This window comes from Orcinus orca, chromosome 2 (assembly GCF_937001465.1).
Source record: "Orcinus orca chromosome 2, mOrcOrc1.1, whole genome shotgun sequence".
Classification (NCBI taxonomy): Eukaryota; Metazoa; Chordata; class Mammalia; order Artiodactyla; family Delphinidae; genus Orcinus; species Orcinus orca.
In genome coordinates, this window is record NC_064560.1 from 114113845 (window position 1) to 114128034 (window position 14190).

Consider the following 14190-nt stretch of genomic DNA (forward strand, 5'->3'; position numbering starts at 1 on the left):
GTTGCAGAGCATACAGCAGAGACAGAAATGTCCTCCTGAATCTTTCAGTCTCTTCTTCCTTTACCAATACCCAACAAGGAAACTACTCAGTCTACCTCCTTTAAAACACCTCCTTTTAACACCTCCTTTTGACACCTTCCATGCCTTGCTGCTCCCAAGTAGAAATGACCACTATCTTATTGTGCCTCCATGATGTTCTTTAGATTTCTACCATAGCAGTTTATTTTTCTGTGACATATCTGCCTCCTACTAGACTTTTAGTAGGTGTTTTTCTGAAGGACCATATTAACTGATAGTATGGAGTAGGCTGTGATTTTGTTTTGACCTCACATCATTAGGCTTTCTTCCCCTTCTCCAATGACTGCTCACTTCTTTCTTCCCAGTTTCTTTGGATTTGTCTAAAACACTTTCTGAATACTCTCTTAACCATTTCACCTTCTAAAAAAATATTCTGGAATTATGGAATTTTAGAACAGGAAGAGATTTTAGAGACTGCCTGATTTAAAACTTCCAGTTTATAAGTGAAGATGAAAATCCAGAGAAGTAGTGTGACTTGCTCAAAATCATTCTAATGGTTAAAGACCAACCTCGGATTAGAATCCAAGCTTTCTTCAAGATCTGGTATAAATCTTCTCTTTCTCTCGCTCTGAGATCTTCAAGTTCCAGCTCAGCTCATGTCTTTCTCTTCTGAATTATGCACTAATTGTCCACAAACTGCATCACTTTGGCAATAATCATTTAACCTTACATTGTTACTCTACTCTTTCACATTGGTGTATCTTGCCTGGCCAGTTAGCTATGAACTCCAAAAAGCACACATTTTGTCACTTTTATTTTCTCTCTTCTTAGCAGGTAACACAGTAGATAGTAGACACATAGTAGGAATTCAGTAAATATTTTTACTAATTAATCACCACTTCTCACATACCTTTCCAAAATATAGTGGGTCTTGTTCTTTAACATTTCGCTTCTATTTCCTTTGTAATTTTTAAAAACCAGACTTAGATTCTCGGCAACCAATGAAAAGACGGTCATGCCTCTGCTCAGTCTGCTGCAATGTATTTTTTTCTGGACTTGGCAGAAAACCCAAGGTTTCTGCCCTATTTTTTTGTTTGTTTGTACTGCATTTCATCTAATCTTCTAGCTCTTGGTGGCTTTCTCTGCTAGACATTGTTCTGTAATGACCCAATTAAATATGGCCCCATTTAATGTAGTGGAACTTTATGTGGGGCTAATTTCAAGTGATCATCCTGTAATTTTCCAAACCTTTATTTGTTAATTTTGGTTCCCTGAAACAGTGTACTTGCTGCTGATGCTAGTATGGCAACACAATAAATCCTCTTGCACTGATGTTCAGGCAGAAGACACAGCTGTGAGGAGAGCTAGTCATGTGTCATATGGTGCCCTTTAAGGGATCCTTGTTTATCCATTGTCTGAGCTTTAAGTAGAAGCTAAAAGCTTTTTTTTAAACCTACATAATTTTTCACTGAATCTGTTAGTTTCAGCATGTTGTTTGTGTTGTTTTCAGCAGTGCAGTCCCCTGATCTATATCAAGTAAACATGATGATGGATTGAACTCACTTCACTGTTCCTGTTCAGGTACTATTTTGATTTGTCAGTATCTTGGAGAGGTAGCACATGACATCCCAAGACAGAACAGAAGCCAGTGTTTGCAAAAGAACACATTTTTCAGCACAGTAGTATAGTAACTTTGAAATACTAATATGTTTTGAAATATGTCTGTGAACACTTTCTTATTAACATTATATCAGTATACACAATGTTCTTTCTTTTGACATCTGGGCATTATTAGGGTTATTTAAAATCTATATTAAAAATCATTGGTATTTTAAAGAAAATCTGTTCATTTCCATAGCAAAGTAACTTATGTCAAATGATATGTGATTAGATGATGCCCTGTGTACCCTGTGCTATTTCATGCCTTTGTGCCTTGAACGCACACCCTTCTCATTCTCTTCCCTTGAAAGCACTCCCTTCTCATTCTCTAAGCCTTTTGTGATCCTGTTTGAATGCCTCTTCCCCAACGATTTCTTCCTTGTGTCCTGCTACACCTAACATACATGATATTACACTTATTATACCTGTATTACAGCTATTAGTTTACATATTTATCATCTTGTTAGACTGTGAGATCCTTAAAGATGAGAATTTTGTCCTGTTTATCTTTCCATCATCTAGTGCTGTGTCTCACATATATTATGTTTAATGAATGAATGAAAAAGATTTATTCCCTCTGGATGTAGTTGGCTCATCCTTAGTCACTCTACCACATATAAGGAAAATCCTAAAAGTCTAAATTTTTCTTGTTTTTTTTAAAGAATGGAAATAATTTAATATTTTCTCTTCATAGAAATAAAAAAAATTTAATAGTTTACCTTCATGTTTCTGAAAGTAATGCATGCTCAAAACAACAGCAAATCAGATAATCAGAAAGGAAAAACAAAAAGTGAAAATTGCCCACAATTCCACCCATCCAAACGTAACCACTACTAACATTTTAGTATAGATCTTTCCTAATTTTTTTCTGTCTACATACATACACACACAAAATATTAAACAAAATTTTTGTGACCTGCTTTTTCACTTAAAAATACCTTGGAAGCAACTTTCCATGAATCAAATTAGCACTACATATTCACTTTTTTTTTTTTTACGTCTTGTCTTTTTAAGCAAATGAATACTTTTATTAACATGGTAAATTTTTTTTTAAACACACGGTAGGGTTTTGACCTCAAATACTTGTCAGGTCTGCTACTGAAATGAACTTACAGCTAGACAACTTACAAATCTTGAAGAAACCTCGTCCCTGTTCAGTCTAGGGTCCAAAACAGACAGCCCTTGCTTTTCTTCCCCAGACCCTCAAGGGCCTTTGCAAATATCTCTTTCATTTTATGTCCAGAATCCCCTGAAATGCATCAGGGTATTACATCGATTATACGGAATACCAAGATCTATCTTGTCTCCTATTCTAGGTTCCATGTCACATAAAGCTAAGTTAGGTTGTCCAAACAATATGACCAGACAGGTTACATCAGTGTGCCGTATAAAACTTAAAATTTGAACAAAATACATCTCTCCTCCTTTGTTCTCACAGAGAAATTAAAGTCCCCAAGTACAATACCATCCTTCAGCCCTTCTTCTGATTCATCAGTCCTAGCCAGATCAGCCCCATTCACATTCCCAGTTGGCGTCTGATCCCTTCTTCAGCTTCTTTAGCAATCGCTTCATGGAGTCGTCTTCTAGAAATAATGCAGCTCCTTCAGCACCTTCAGAGCTGGAGAACTCCAACTCTGAGTCTCATCTGTTACACACAGACTCGAAGTTCCAGGGAGCGATCAGGTCACACAAGAAAGAGCAAAGCACCTCAAAAATTTAGAAATAACGAAAACCCAGGAACAAATGTGACTGCTGCAAGAGCTTACAATCTAGGCCCTAATTCTTGAGAGCATTTTCCAAATAAAATTTACCTCCCCAAAGAAAAACATTTAACAGTCAAACCTCACATTGAGGTCATTAACCACAGACCATAGCAGAAACGTGGTGTAAGTGAGGACAGAGCGTAGACAGAGAAAAAAAGAGAAAACAAAAGGCTCTCTGGTTTCAGCTTCTCCAGGGTGTCAGCCAACCTCCATCAGTTGACCAGAATCCATTGGCTGTAAACGGCTGACCCTCCTTCAGGACGACTCGCTCTTCTCTATCCCCCAGAGCAGCTCCACCAGCATCTCTGCCATCTTCGCGATCTCCTTGGCCTTCTCCTCCACCTTCTTGCACCATTTGGTCCCTCTGCCCTCGACTCCGTTGTCCGCGTTGTGCAGACGGTTGAGCATGCTATCCTCTGAGATCTCCACCTGCGTCTTGATCTGGATGAGCATACTGTCCATCTCCCACAACTTGCTCCCGTTCTGCAGGTAGGCTCTCCCATGCTCGCGGGTGAGCGCCGTGATGTCCTCGCGCATCTCGTTGATGACCGGGAGCAGGAACTGCTCGAAGTCCTCCTCGGGCTCCATCACCTCCACCTCCTCCGGCTCTGCCAGCTCTGCGATGTCCAAGGACCGCATCTTCCCCGCTATTCCGGAACCGCAGGATGCAAATCGGGCGCAAAGAAGCAGAGGATCTACATATTCACTTTCGGTAAATGCATAGAAAGATGTATTTTATTTTCTTTAACCAATCCCTATAGATGGACACCAAGTTTTTTAGGCAGATTCTTATGGTTGCATGGAACAAATACCACTCTTCCAGGACATTTAAAAAATATAAATAAGACCCTTTTCTCAAGGAAAAGGAGGGTGTATTATAAGGATGTATATAGATTGGAAGTAGAACCAGAGGTGCATCTATCAGGAATAGAGCTCTAGGAACACCTTCTCTTTCTGGTGCTTCTATCTTTCTTTTCCCCATATTTCCCTAATAGTCCCTTCTTCCTCAGAGTGTTTGCTTCCTCTAGACATCCACTGGCACGTAGTTATGGCTTGGCTCACTCCAGACTCTTAATGTATGCCATTTCTTCAGCTTCTGTTCCTGCTTCTCAATCTGTAGAAGTTCAAATATTTTCATCCCACACCCAAAGGATGGCCTTGTACATGCACTCCACTTTGGATCCCCTGGTGTAGAGACTAGAAAAAGAAGTGGCAAGAGATGAAGATGAAGAGATAAGTAAGGGCCAGATTATGGAGAAGTTCATATTAAGGGGTCTGGATTTTTACCTAAGAGTAATAAGAAGCCATGAAAAAGTTTTAAGAGAGAGTGATGCAATCAGATTTATGATTTAGAAAGACTTTTCCAGCCAAGTGTGATTGTGCCTCAAGTATATAGACGGTATACAGAGGGCCAGTTAGGAGACTGTTGTGATAATTCAGGTGAGAAATGATAGAGTCAGGGAAACAGTTTTTAATTTCGGCCACTGGATCACTCCTGGGCCATTCACTGAAATAGGGAACCCTGGAGAAATGGTCAGAAGTTTCTTTGTAAATTAACTTACAGCCATTTTTATAGCTGCAGAAATCTTTCCAGCTGTAGAGAAAACTGCACATCGCTTCACTACCTCCTTGAAGATCTTCACCTGACAACCTCAGATCTTTCTGTTTTCTCAAATCTATGCAAGAGCTGTATGGGGGTGTAGTTGTCTTCAGTTTTAAGCTGTGAATCTCACTTTCACTCCTCTGGCTTTATCCTCTATCATAATGAAATCAATTTTCTGGACTGAATACCATGTCATACCTTTCACCTCTTCCTGCCAGTGTGTAAGAGATACAGAAGAAAAAGTACAAAAATTTTCTTCTGATAGTGAACTCATAAAGTGTGATCATCCCTGTGCCCCCTTATTTCTTCTTCTTCTTTTTTTTTCACTCTCTGGGAGGCTGCTTTGGAGGAAACATCTGTGCAGGCTGTTCTTCACTTCTAGGAAATATTAGGGATGGTTGACTGAGACTTTGAGAAATGAATTCCACAGGAAAAGGAAACAAGGTTTCTGGTTTAGTCAGCTAGCTTAGTTAACAAGACAAAAAATTCCCTTAGTCCAGGAGGGGAATAGTAGGTAGCACCTGGAAAGTTTCATTATGCCTGGTGCTCCGCGCATCTGCCTTTTATTCCCCAAGCAGGACCTATACGAGCAAGACTGATGGCCAGTTCTCCATCATGCTTGCAGCAGGAGACCTCTCTCCACTGCCTTTGTTCCTTTTCCTCTTCCACTGAGGGGTAATTTTTGAATGGGAGCAAATTAAGTCTAAGAATTTACTACCTTAAAACACTGCTTGTTAGAATAAATGTTTTATTGCGTCTCTGCCCTTGGGGTAAGATTAAGCGTAGAATATATGTCTTAGCTATAGTATTATTTACATATAACTTTGGGTAAAGTAGCAAGACCTGGCCCATCTCACCTAAATCCATTGAATTATTCCTTCAAATCGTTATCCAAGGATTAACAAGTATTTGCCTCTCGATTAGAACTTCTTTAAAGATTGTTTATATGTCCTAGATTAGAGCTTTCTTAATGGATACATAGAAACACCAATTCCATGGGAATGCTCAAAAAGTAGATGGGGGTGGGGAGCATGGGTCCATGGCGCAAATCATTTGGGTAAGCACTTCATTCTCAACCTTCCTCTTGAAGATTCACAAATTACATCAAGTTATTAAAGTCCTGAGAAGTTTTATAATAAAGAAACCTATTAACTTTTTAAACAGTTTCATTAAGATACAATTTACTTACCATAAAGTTCACCCATTTAAAATGTATAATTCAATGATTTTGGTGTATTTTCAGAGTTTTGCAACCATCACCACTAATTTCAGATCATTTTCATTATCTCAGAAGAAACCCATAAGACGTCATTCCCCATCCTCCTGCCCCACAAGGTCTAGGCTTATTTTCTTTTTCTACAGGTTTGCCTTTCCTGGGCATTTCATATAGAGGGACTCATACAGTATGTGGTCCTTTGTGACTGTCTTCTTTCACTTAGCCTAAGGTTCACTTAGCTGTCTTCTTTTTTTTAATTGTTTTGGCTGTGTTGGGTCTTCGTTGCTGCATGTGGGCTTTATCTAGTTGCAGCGAGTGGGGGCTACTCTCTGTTGCGGTGCGCGGGCTTCTCATTGTGGTGGATTCTCTTGTTGCAGAACACGGGCTGTAGGCACGCGGGCTTCGGTAGTTGTGATGCATGGGCTCAGTAGTTGTGGCTTGTGGGCTCTAGAGCGCAGGCTCAGTAGTTGTGGTGCATGGGCTTAGTTGATCCGTGACGTGGGATCTTCCCAGACCAGGGCTCGAACCTGTGTCCCCTGCATTGGCAGGCGGATTCTTAACCACTGCGCCACCAAGGAAGTCCTAGCTGTCTTCTTTCTTAGCTGTCTTCTTAACATAAGGTTTGAGGTTCATACATGTTTGTAACCTGTATCAGTACTTCATTATTTTTAATTTATTATTTATAAATAATGCTGCTATAAACATTCATGCACAAGGAAACCTATTAACTTTGCATGTGTTGAATAGCAAGATGAGACTGTAGCCATATGCCTGTGAGCATTTAGACATCATAAACTGTCATTTGATGAGCTAAGCTGTCACTGGGAAAATATTGTATTAGCTTAGGCTTAGGTTGTTCTTCTTCCACAAAATAATGTATATAAATTATATCAAAGGGAAGGAAAGAATATATCAGATGTACTATAATGTTACAAAAATGTTTGCATGCTTACCACTTTATAATATTTCTAGTAGAGAAGAGAGGAAACCTATCTTTTAGTGCTCCAGATGAGAAGGAAGAAGTAGTGGTTGGATGTCTTCACTGCCAATCTTTTTTTTTCTTTTGGGCTGTATGCGAGCCTCTCACTATTGTGGCCTCTCCCGTTGCGGAGCGCAGGCTCCAGACGCGCAGGCTGAGCCGCCATAGCTCACAGGCCTAGCCGCTCCGCGGCGTGTGGGATCTTCCCGGACGGGGGCACGAACCCGCGTCCTCTGCATCGGCAGGCGGACTCTAAACCACCGCGCCACCAGGGAAGCCCTTCACTGTCAATCTTGATTAAAAGAGACGAAGGCAAGTCATCCGGGAGGCTGCAGTGACCAGGTCATGTCTTAAGGAAAATGTGGGGTCAATCTCTAGCTCTGCTTTCCAGAGAAAAGCACCGGGAGCAGGTGGCTAAAAAAGCACCAGGAGAAAGATCACCAGGAGCAGGTGGCTAAAAAACCAGTGTGGGTAATATCCAGTGATTACTTAATGCTCTCGTGAGTAAAAAAAAAAATCAGGGAACTATGTTTAAAAATCGTTTTAACTGGGCTTCTCTGGTGGCGCACGGGCTTCCTTCGTGGTGCAGTGGTTGAGAATCTGCCTGCTAATGCAGGGGACACGGGTTCGAGCCCTGGTCTGGGAAGATCCCACATGCTGTGGAGCGACTGGGCCCGTGAGCCACAACTACTGAGCCTGCACGTCTGGAGCCTGTGCTCCTCAACAAGAGAGGCCGCGACAGTGAGAGGCCCGCGCACCGCGATGAAGAGTGGCCCCCGCTTGCCACAACTAGAGAAAGCCCTCGCACAGAAACGAAGAACCAACACAGCCAAAAATAAATATAAATAAATAAATAAATAAAAATCATTTTAACTGATGCCTGCCTCTTCGAGAACTGACATTTTCACTTAACTGAACCTACTAATTAATTTGGGTCTTGGTTTAAAAATCCTCATCTTTTTTTTGCCATACCAATTGCCAACTTCCTTGGAATTAATGTTCCATGGAGCATATTTAGGAAATGCTGCTCTAGTTGCCTCTGTTTTTAACATCATTCCATGAGCTAATCACTTCTCTTTGGGTCAAAAGCTGTGATCTTTTTCCAACAACAATCATTTGAGTCTTCATAAAACATCAAATACAGAACCTAACAACCTGGCCATTTCCCTATATTTGTGTCCTAGGACAGTTCAGTTAGTTTCTAATGTATTCCTACCTAGGGTCAAAATGATTTATGCTCTTTAAATGAGTAGTCAAAGTCCTGAAATTTAAAAACTGATCTAACATCACTCTTAAAGGAAATGTGGATGCACTGAACTGACAGTGTACACGGTGGCCAAAGTAGAGCTATAAACTCCAGAGGTTAGATTACTTTATTTATTTATTTTTATTTATTTATTTATTTTTGCGGTACACAGGCCTCTCACTGTCGTGGCCTCTCCCGTTGCGGAGCACAGGCTCCGGACGCGCAGGCTCAGCGGCCATGGCTCACGGGCCCAGCTGCTCCGCAGCATGTGAGATCTTCCCGGACTGGGGCACGAACCCGTGTCCCCTGCATCGGCAGGCGGACTCTCAACCACTGCGCCACCAGGGAAGCCCCTAGATTACTTTAAATCATATCTTTTCTAAAAGAGAACAGGGATATAAATTCTAAAAGCAGGTCATATAATACTATTGAAAGCTGTTTACAACGCATATTCTTTACTATAGCAAATTTACCTTTCTAATTATGTTTCGTTTACAACACTGCTAAATTTTTCTAATAAGCCAATTGTTCTCATCATTTTCGTTGTTGTTGTTCTTTGGCACACATGAAGGATGATGATCACTGATGTGACAGTGTTCTAGGGTTATCTGCAATTGCCAGACAAGCTGCAATTCTATCCCTTTATTTCCAATTCATGAAAACATATTAGAATGCAGTGATGTTATAAAAGGAACTACTACTTACTTTTTCTGGTAGGGAACTCAGCTGGGTTTAACCAAGCTAGTAGTCCTCTTTGAAAAAAGATCTCAAACAAGTCAAAATCAGAGCCAGACATATTTCCAGTAAATTAAGGATGAGATGAGATGGGAGTAATCAAGGTGCAATAGAAGCCAGATTTCAAGGAGAGATTGCCTCTTAGAAAGAACTCATCCCAAAGGAAGAAGTAATTAAACACTGCCTTTCTCAGTTTAGACCTCTTGCCTTTTGAACTGGCCTTTTAAATATTATACTTGTTCCACTGATAAACCTTGTACTACAGGAAGGGTCATTAAATGACCATTACCACAGAATCAGAGAGTGAGGGCATCACCACACGGAAATGTTCACAGCTCATCCTTATTTGGTTTCTACACTCTATCTGCCCAAGCCTTGCTGTTTTTCGTTAGGTTTCAAAACTTTCCCAATGTTGCTGCTACCATGCATCTCCATTGCTGAGAGTGAGAGACATTGAGTCCCATATTGATTCTGAAATTTAAAAAATTTAAATTTTTAAAAATTTAAAAAGAGCAAGGATTCTTAAAAGTGACCCTAATGGCATTTTGGGACAGTTAAGTCTGTGTGGGGGGCTGTCCTGTGCACTGTGGGATGTTTAGCAGTATTCCTAGCCTGTACCTGCTAGATGGTCAATAGCATCCCCTCAGTTGTGACAACGAAAAATGTCTCCAGACATTGCCAAATATCCCCTGAGGGGGAAGATGGCCCCCAATTTGAGAACCACTGTGATAGAGGCGTGAAATGTCCTTTACCTTTTAATTCAGCTGAGAGAAAGAGAAAATGTAATTAAAATAATATTTTCTAAGGAAACTCTGGAGGAGAAAGCAAAATACAAAAGCATAGCGTTAATAAATAGCTGTGAAGGTTATTCAACATTGATATTGTACATCATGCCACTGAATTGTTCACTTAAAAATGGTTAAAAAGGTGAACTTCATGTTATGCATATTTTACTACAATTTTTTAAAAAAGCATAGCATTGGTCAAGTATAGAGATTTCTGAATCTAATTGAACTAAACTTTAATGACAGATGAGCATTATAGTATAGTTTGTCACGTACCTAGATTGAGGTTCTTTCCCTTGCCTTAGCGTTGTCTGAGGAACTCTATCTGAAAGCCCATTTCTTTCTTTTTTTTTTTTTTTTTATGGAGCACAGGCTCCGGACGCGCAGGCTCCGGACGCACAGGCTCAGTGGCCGTGGCTCACGGGCCCAGATGCTCCGCGGATTGTGGGATCTTCCCGGACCGGGGCACGAACTCGTGTGCCCTGCATCAGCAGGCAGGCTCTCAACCACTGCGCCACCAGGGAAGCCCTGAAAGCCCATTTCTTAGGAAGCAAATATCTGTTTTGTGCCAGGTATCTGAGGCAGATCTCCTAGCATCAGATTAGGACATTAGGCTGCTGATTAGTTTATGGTTCACCATCTGAAAGGACCATTATAATAGAAGGGATATTGGAGATCATCTTGTTTTACAGGTAAATAAAGTTGAGGTCAAAACAGGTTCAGTGACTTAAGCAGGATCTCGGAGCTCCTTGAAGGACACGCTCCTTGAAGGATCAGGACCGAGATATCCTGCTTAGAGTTCAGTATTCATGTTGCCAAATCACTCTAAAGCCTGTCCATAGAGATATATTTTTATCAGAGACTGCCAGTGCCTTTTGTGAATTATAGTCCTTTTTATAAAGGGGGAAAGTGTCTAATGGGAAGAAAATGAATGCAGATTAACTGGAGTGAAATCATCTAAATATGTCCTTGAGAAGTGACTGAGGAACAACAGCTTCTGTTCTGAGGAAATAAGATATACTAGTTCTACACAGTGAGATGGATATACATTTGCAGTGTTTTAAAAGATTTTTGAAGACTCACTTTCAAAAAACCCTATTTCAACCATGCAGTTTAATTTCTGTTCTCTGGGCTTTCGCAGCAATGTTTCCTGGCTTTGTTCACACTGCATTCTGACCTGGAGGTGCCTCCCCCTCTTCAACACCTGCGGACACCTTCTCTTTACTTAAAACACAGATCAAATATGAAACCTTCCCTGAACTTCAGTTTCCCTCCAAGAAGGAATTAAATATTTCCCTCTCCATATTTCCATAGCAACTTACATACACAGGCATTTCACCTACAGTTGGTTTTCATATTGCAAACTGGATGTAATTAAATACACAGAGAACGTGAATTGCAGTGCCTAGACTGGTTGCAGGTTCTATAACATTATGGTGCTATGGAACTGCTGCTGCTTGTTGCTATAGAAACGTAAGGCTGAATGAATGGCTGGCGGCTCATTTTGTGAACTGGGCTGGAATTTATTTTGCATCTTATTTCACTTGTGTCTCATATCTTTCATTACAATGGGTAATAAAAGTGATAACAGTGTGTATAAGAAGTCCTTGTTAATGATAATATTGTGTAGAGCTAGGAAAATAAAGGCCATGACTTATGCAAAAGTCAAGGGTAATAAATTCTTTGAAAAGATATGCAACGTCATTAGAGCTGCTGGATTTCATGTCATTAGAGTAAATGTTAATAAGATTTTAAAAATTATCTTTCTGGAACATAAGTGCTTGGAAAATTTCAGGGCCAAATATGAAAACAGAAATGGAAAAGCTTCAGTGTGTGAAGTTAAAGGGCCATGAGAAAGGTTCAGGTTTGTTTTTGTCTGTTTTGATCAACCAGTCTGTTATTTTTAGGCCACAATAACAAAAACATCTTCATTGCTGAAAATACTGAAGAAAAATAACTATTATTTTTCTTTGTTATATCTTAATTCTTCCCATTGAGACAATCACTTAAAATTTTTTATTGAAATATAGTTGATGTACAATATTATGTAAGTTACAGGTGTACAATATAGTGATTCATAATTTTTAAAGGTTTTACTCCATTTATAGTTATTATAAAATATTGGCTATATTCCCCGTATGGTACAATACATCCTTGTAGCTTATTTTATACATAATAGTTTGTACCTCTTAAACCCCTACCCCTATATAGCCCCTTCTCCCTTCCCTCTCCCCACTGGTAACCACTAGTTTGTCCTCTATATCTGTGAGTCTGCTTCTTTTTTGTTATATTCACTAGTTTGTTGTATTTTTTAGATACCACACAGAAGTGGTATCATACAGTATTTGTCTTTCTCTGTCTGACTTATTTCACTAAGCATAATGCACTCCAAGTCCATCCATGTTGCTGCAAAAGGCAAAATTTCATTCTTTTCTATGGCTGAATAGTATTCCATTGTGTGTGTGTGTATATACATACATAAATATACCACATCTTCTTTGTCCATTCATCTGTTGATGGACACTTAGATTGCTTCCCTATCTTGGCAATTGTAAATAATGCTGCTATGAACACTGGGGTACATGTATCTTTTCAACTTAGTGTTTTTCAGTTATATACCCAGGAGTGGAGACAATCACTTTTATAATGCACTTTTTAGATAATATAACATTTAGTAGGAACCCAACTAATTGAAATAGCAGAATGATATCTTTATTTGCTACTCACTTAATCCTACCTTGTAATACTTTGTGTATCTCTCATCCTTATAAGATTATAAGCTTCTTAAGGGCAGGAATCATGACATGCATCTTTGTATGCCATTCTTCCCTTGGCTTCAGAAAAGGAGCACCAAACCTAACATATAAGTGGTCAATACTTTTCTCCCCTCTATGGAATATAACGGGGATTAAAAAGATCCTGCTTTTTTTAAAAACCTTTTTTATTGTGAAATAGAACTCTCATTTAGCAAAGTGCACAATACAAAAATGAATAGCTCATCAAATTATCCCAAAAATAAACACCCATGTAACCACTGCCGAGCTCAAGAAAAAGAACATCACCAGCAACTCTCTCTCAATTACTATCTCCTTTGTTCTCCCAAGGGTAACCATTTTCTTGACTTCTCTAAGCATGTGCTCTAAAACACTGTTGTTCAGTCTTGCCTGTTTTTTTCAAACTTTCTACAAATGGAATAACACATTATGTATTCTTTGGTATCTAGTTTCTTTTATTCATCCTTATGTTTGTGAGATTTATCCTTAACGTAGGTATAGTCTGTTCGTTTTCATTTGCTGTATATCATTCCATTGTACAAATATATCACATTACATTTTTATCCATTCCACTGCTGATGTCATATTTGGGTTGTTTCCAGTTTGGAGAGGTTACAAATAATACTTGCATGAACATTTATGTACATGTCTCTTTGGTATATATATGCACACATTTCTATTGGGTATCAGAGTGTTGAATTGCTGGGTCATGGGATATGTCCTTAACTTTAGTAAAGTCAAATTGTGGTTGTATCACTTCTGCCAACAGAGTATGAGAGTTCTTAGAGCTTCACCTCCTTGCCAACAGTTGTTATGGTCAGTCTATTTAAGTTTAGCTATTCTGGTGAATATGTAGTATTATCCATTTGCAGTTTTAATTTGCATTTCCCTGATTACTAATGAGGTTGGGCAAATTTAATATGTTTATTGGCTATTTGATATCCTCTTTTGTGAAATGCCTGCTCAAATCTCTTGCATACTTTTCAACTGGATTGTTTACCATTTTCTTATTGATTTCTAGTAGTCCTTTATGTACTCTGGATACAAGCCCTCTGTCAGTTATATACATTGTAAAGTTCTTTTTCTTTTTGCCGATTGTTTTTTCATTCTCTTAATAATGTCTTTTGATGAACAGAAGTTCTTAATTTTAATTTCAGTCAGATTTATCAACTTTTAAATTTATGTGTCTTGTTTTTGGTGTTTCCTTACCCCAAAATCATGAAAATGTTCTGTATTATTCTCTAGAAACATTTTTTGACTTTTAAGTTTAGATCTGCAATCCACCTTGAATTGATTTTTATGTATGGTATGAGTTAAAGGTTAAGTTTCCTTTTTTCTCCCCAAGATTCAAGCATCATTTATTGAAAAGACTGTTCTTTCTGCACTGCTCTGCAGTAGCACCTTTGTTAAAA

General features: G+C 39.2%; 1 protein-coding gene across 1 annotated transcript; it reads right to left on the minus strand.

Annotated features, from left to right (window-relative positions):
- Positions 1-3317: 3317 nt before the first annotated feature.
- On the minus strand, positions 3318-4147 carry LOC101280914 (MORF4 family-associated protein 1-like). Its single transcript, XM_004273915.3, has one exon. It carries the CDS (start codon positions 4077-4079, stop codon positions 3696-3698), a length of 384 nt encoding a protein of 127 aa, XP_004273963.1. The 5' UTR covers positions 4080-4147; the 3' UTR covers positions 3318-3695.
- Between the last annotated feature and the right edge of the window lie 10043 nt (positions 4148-14190).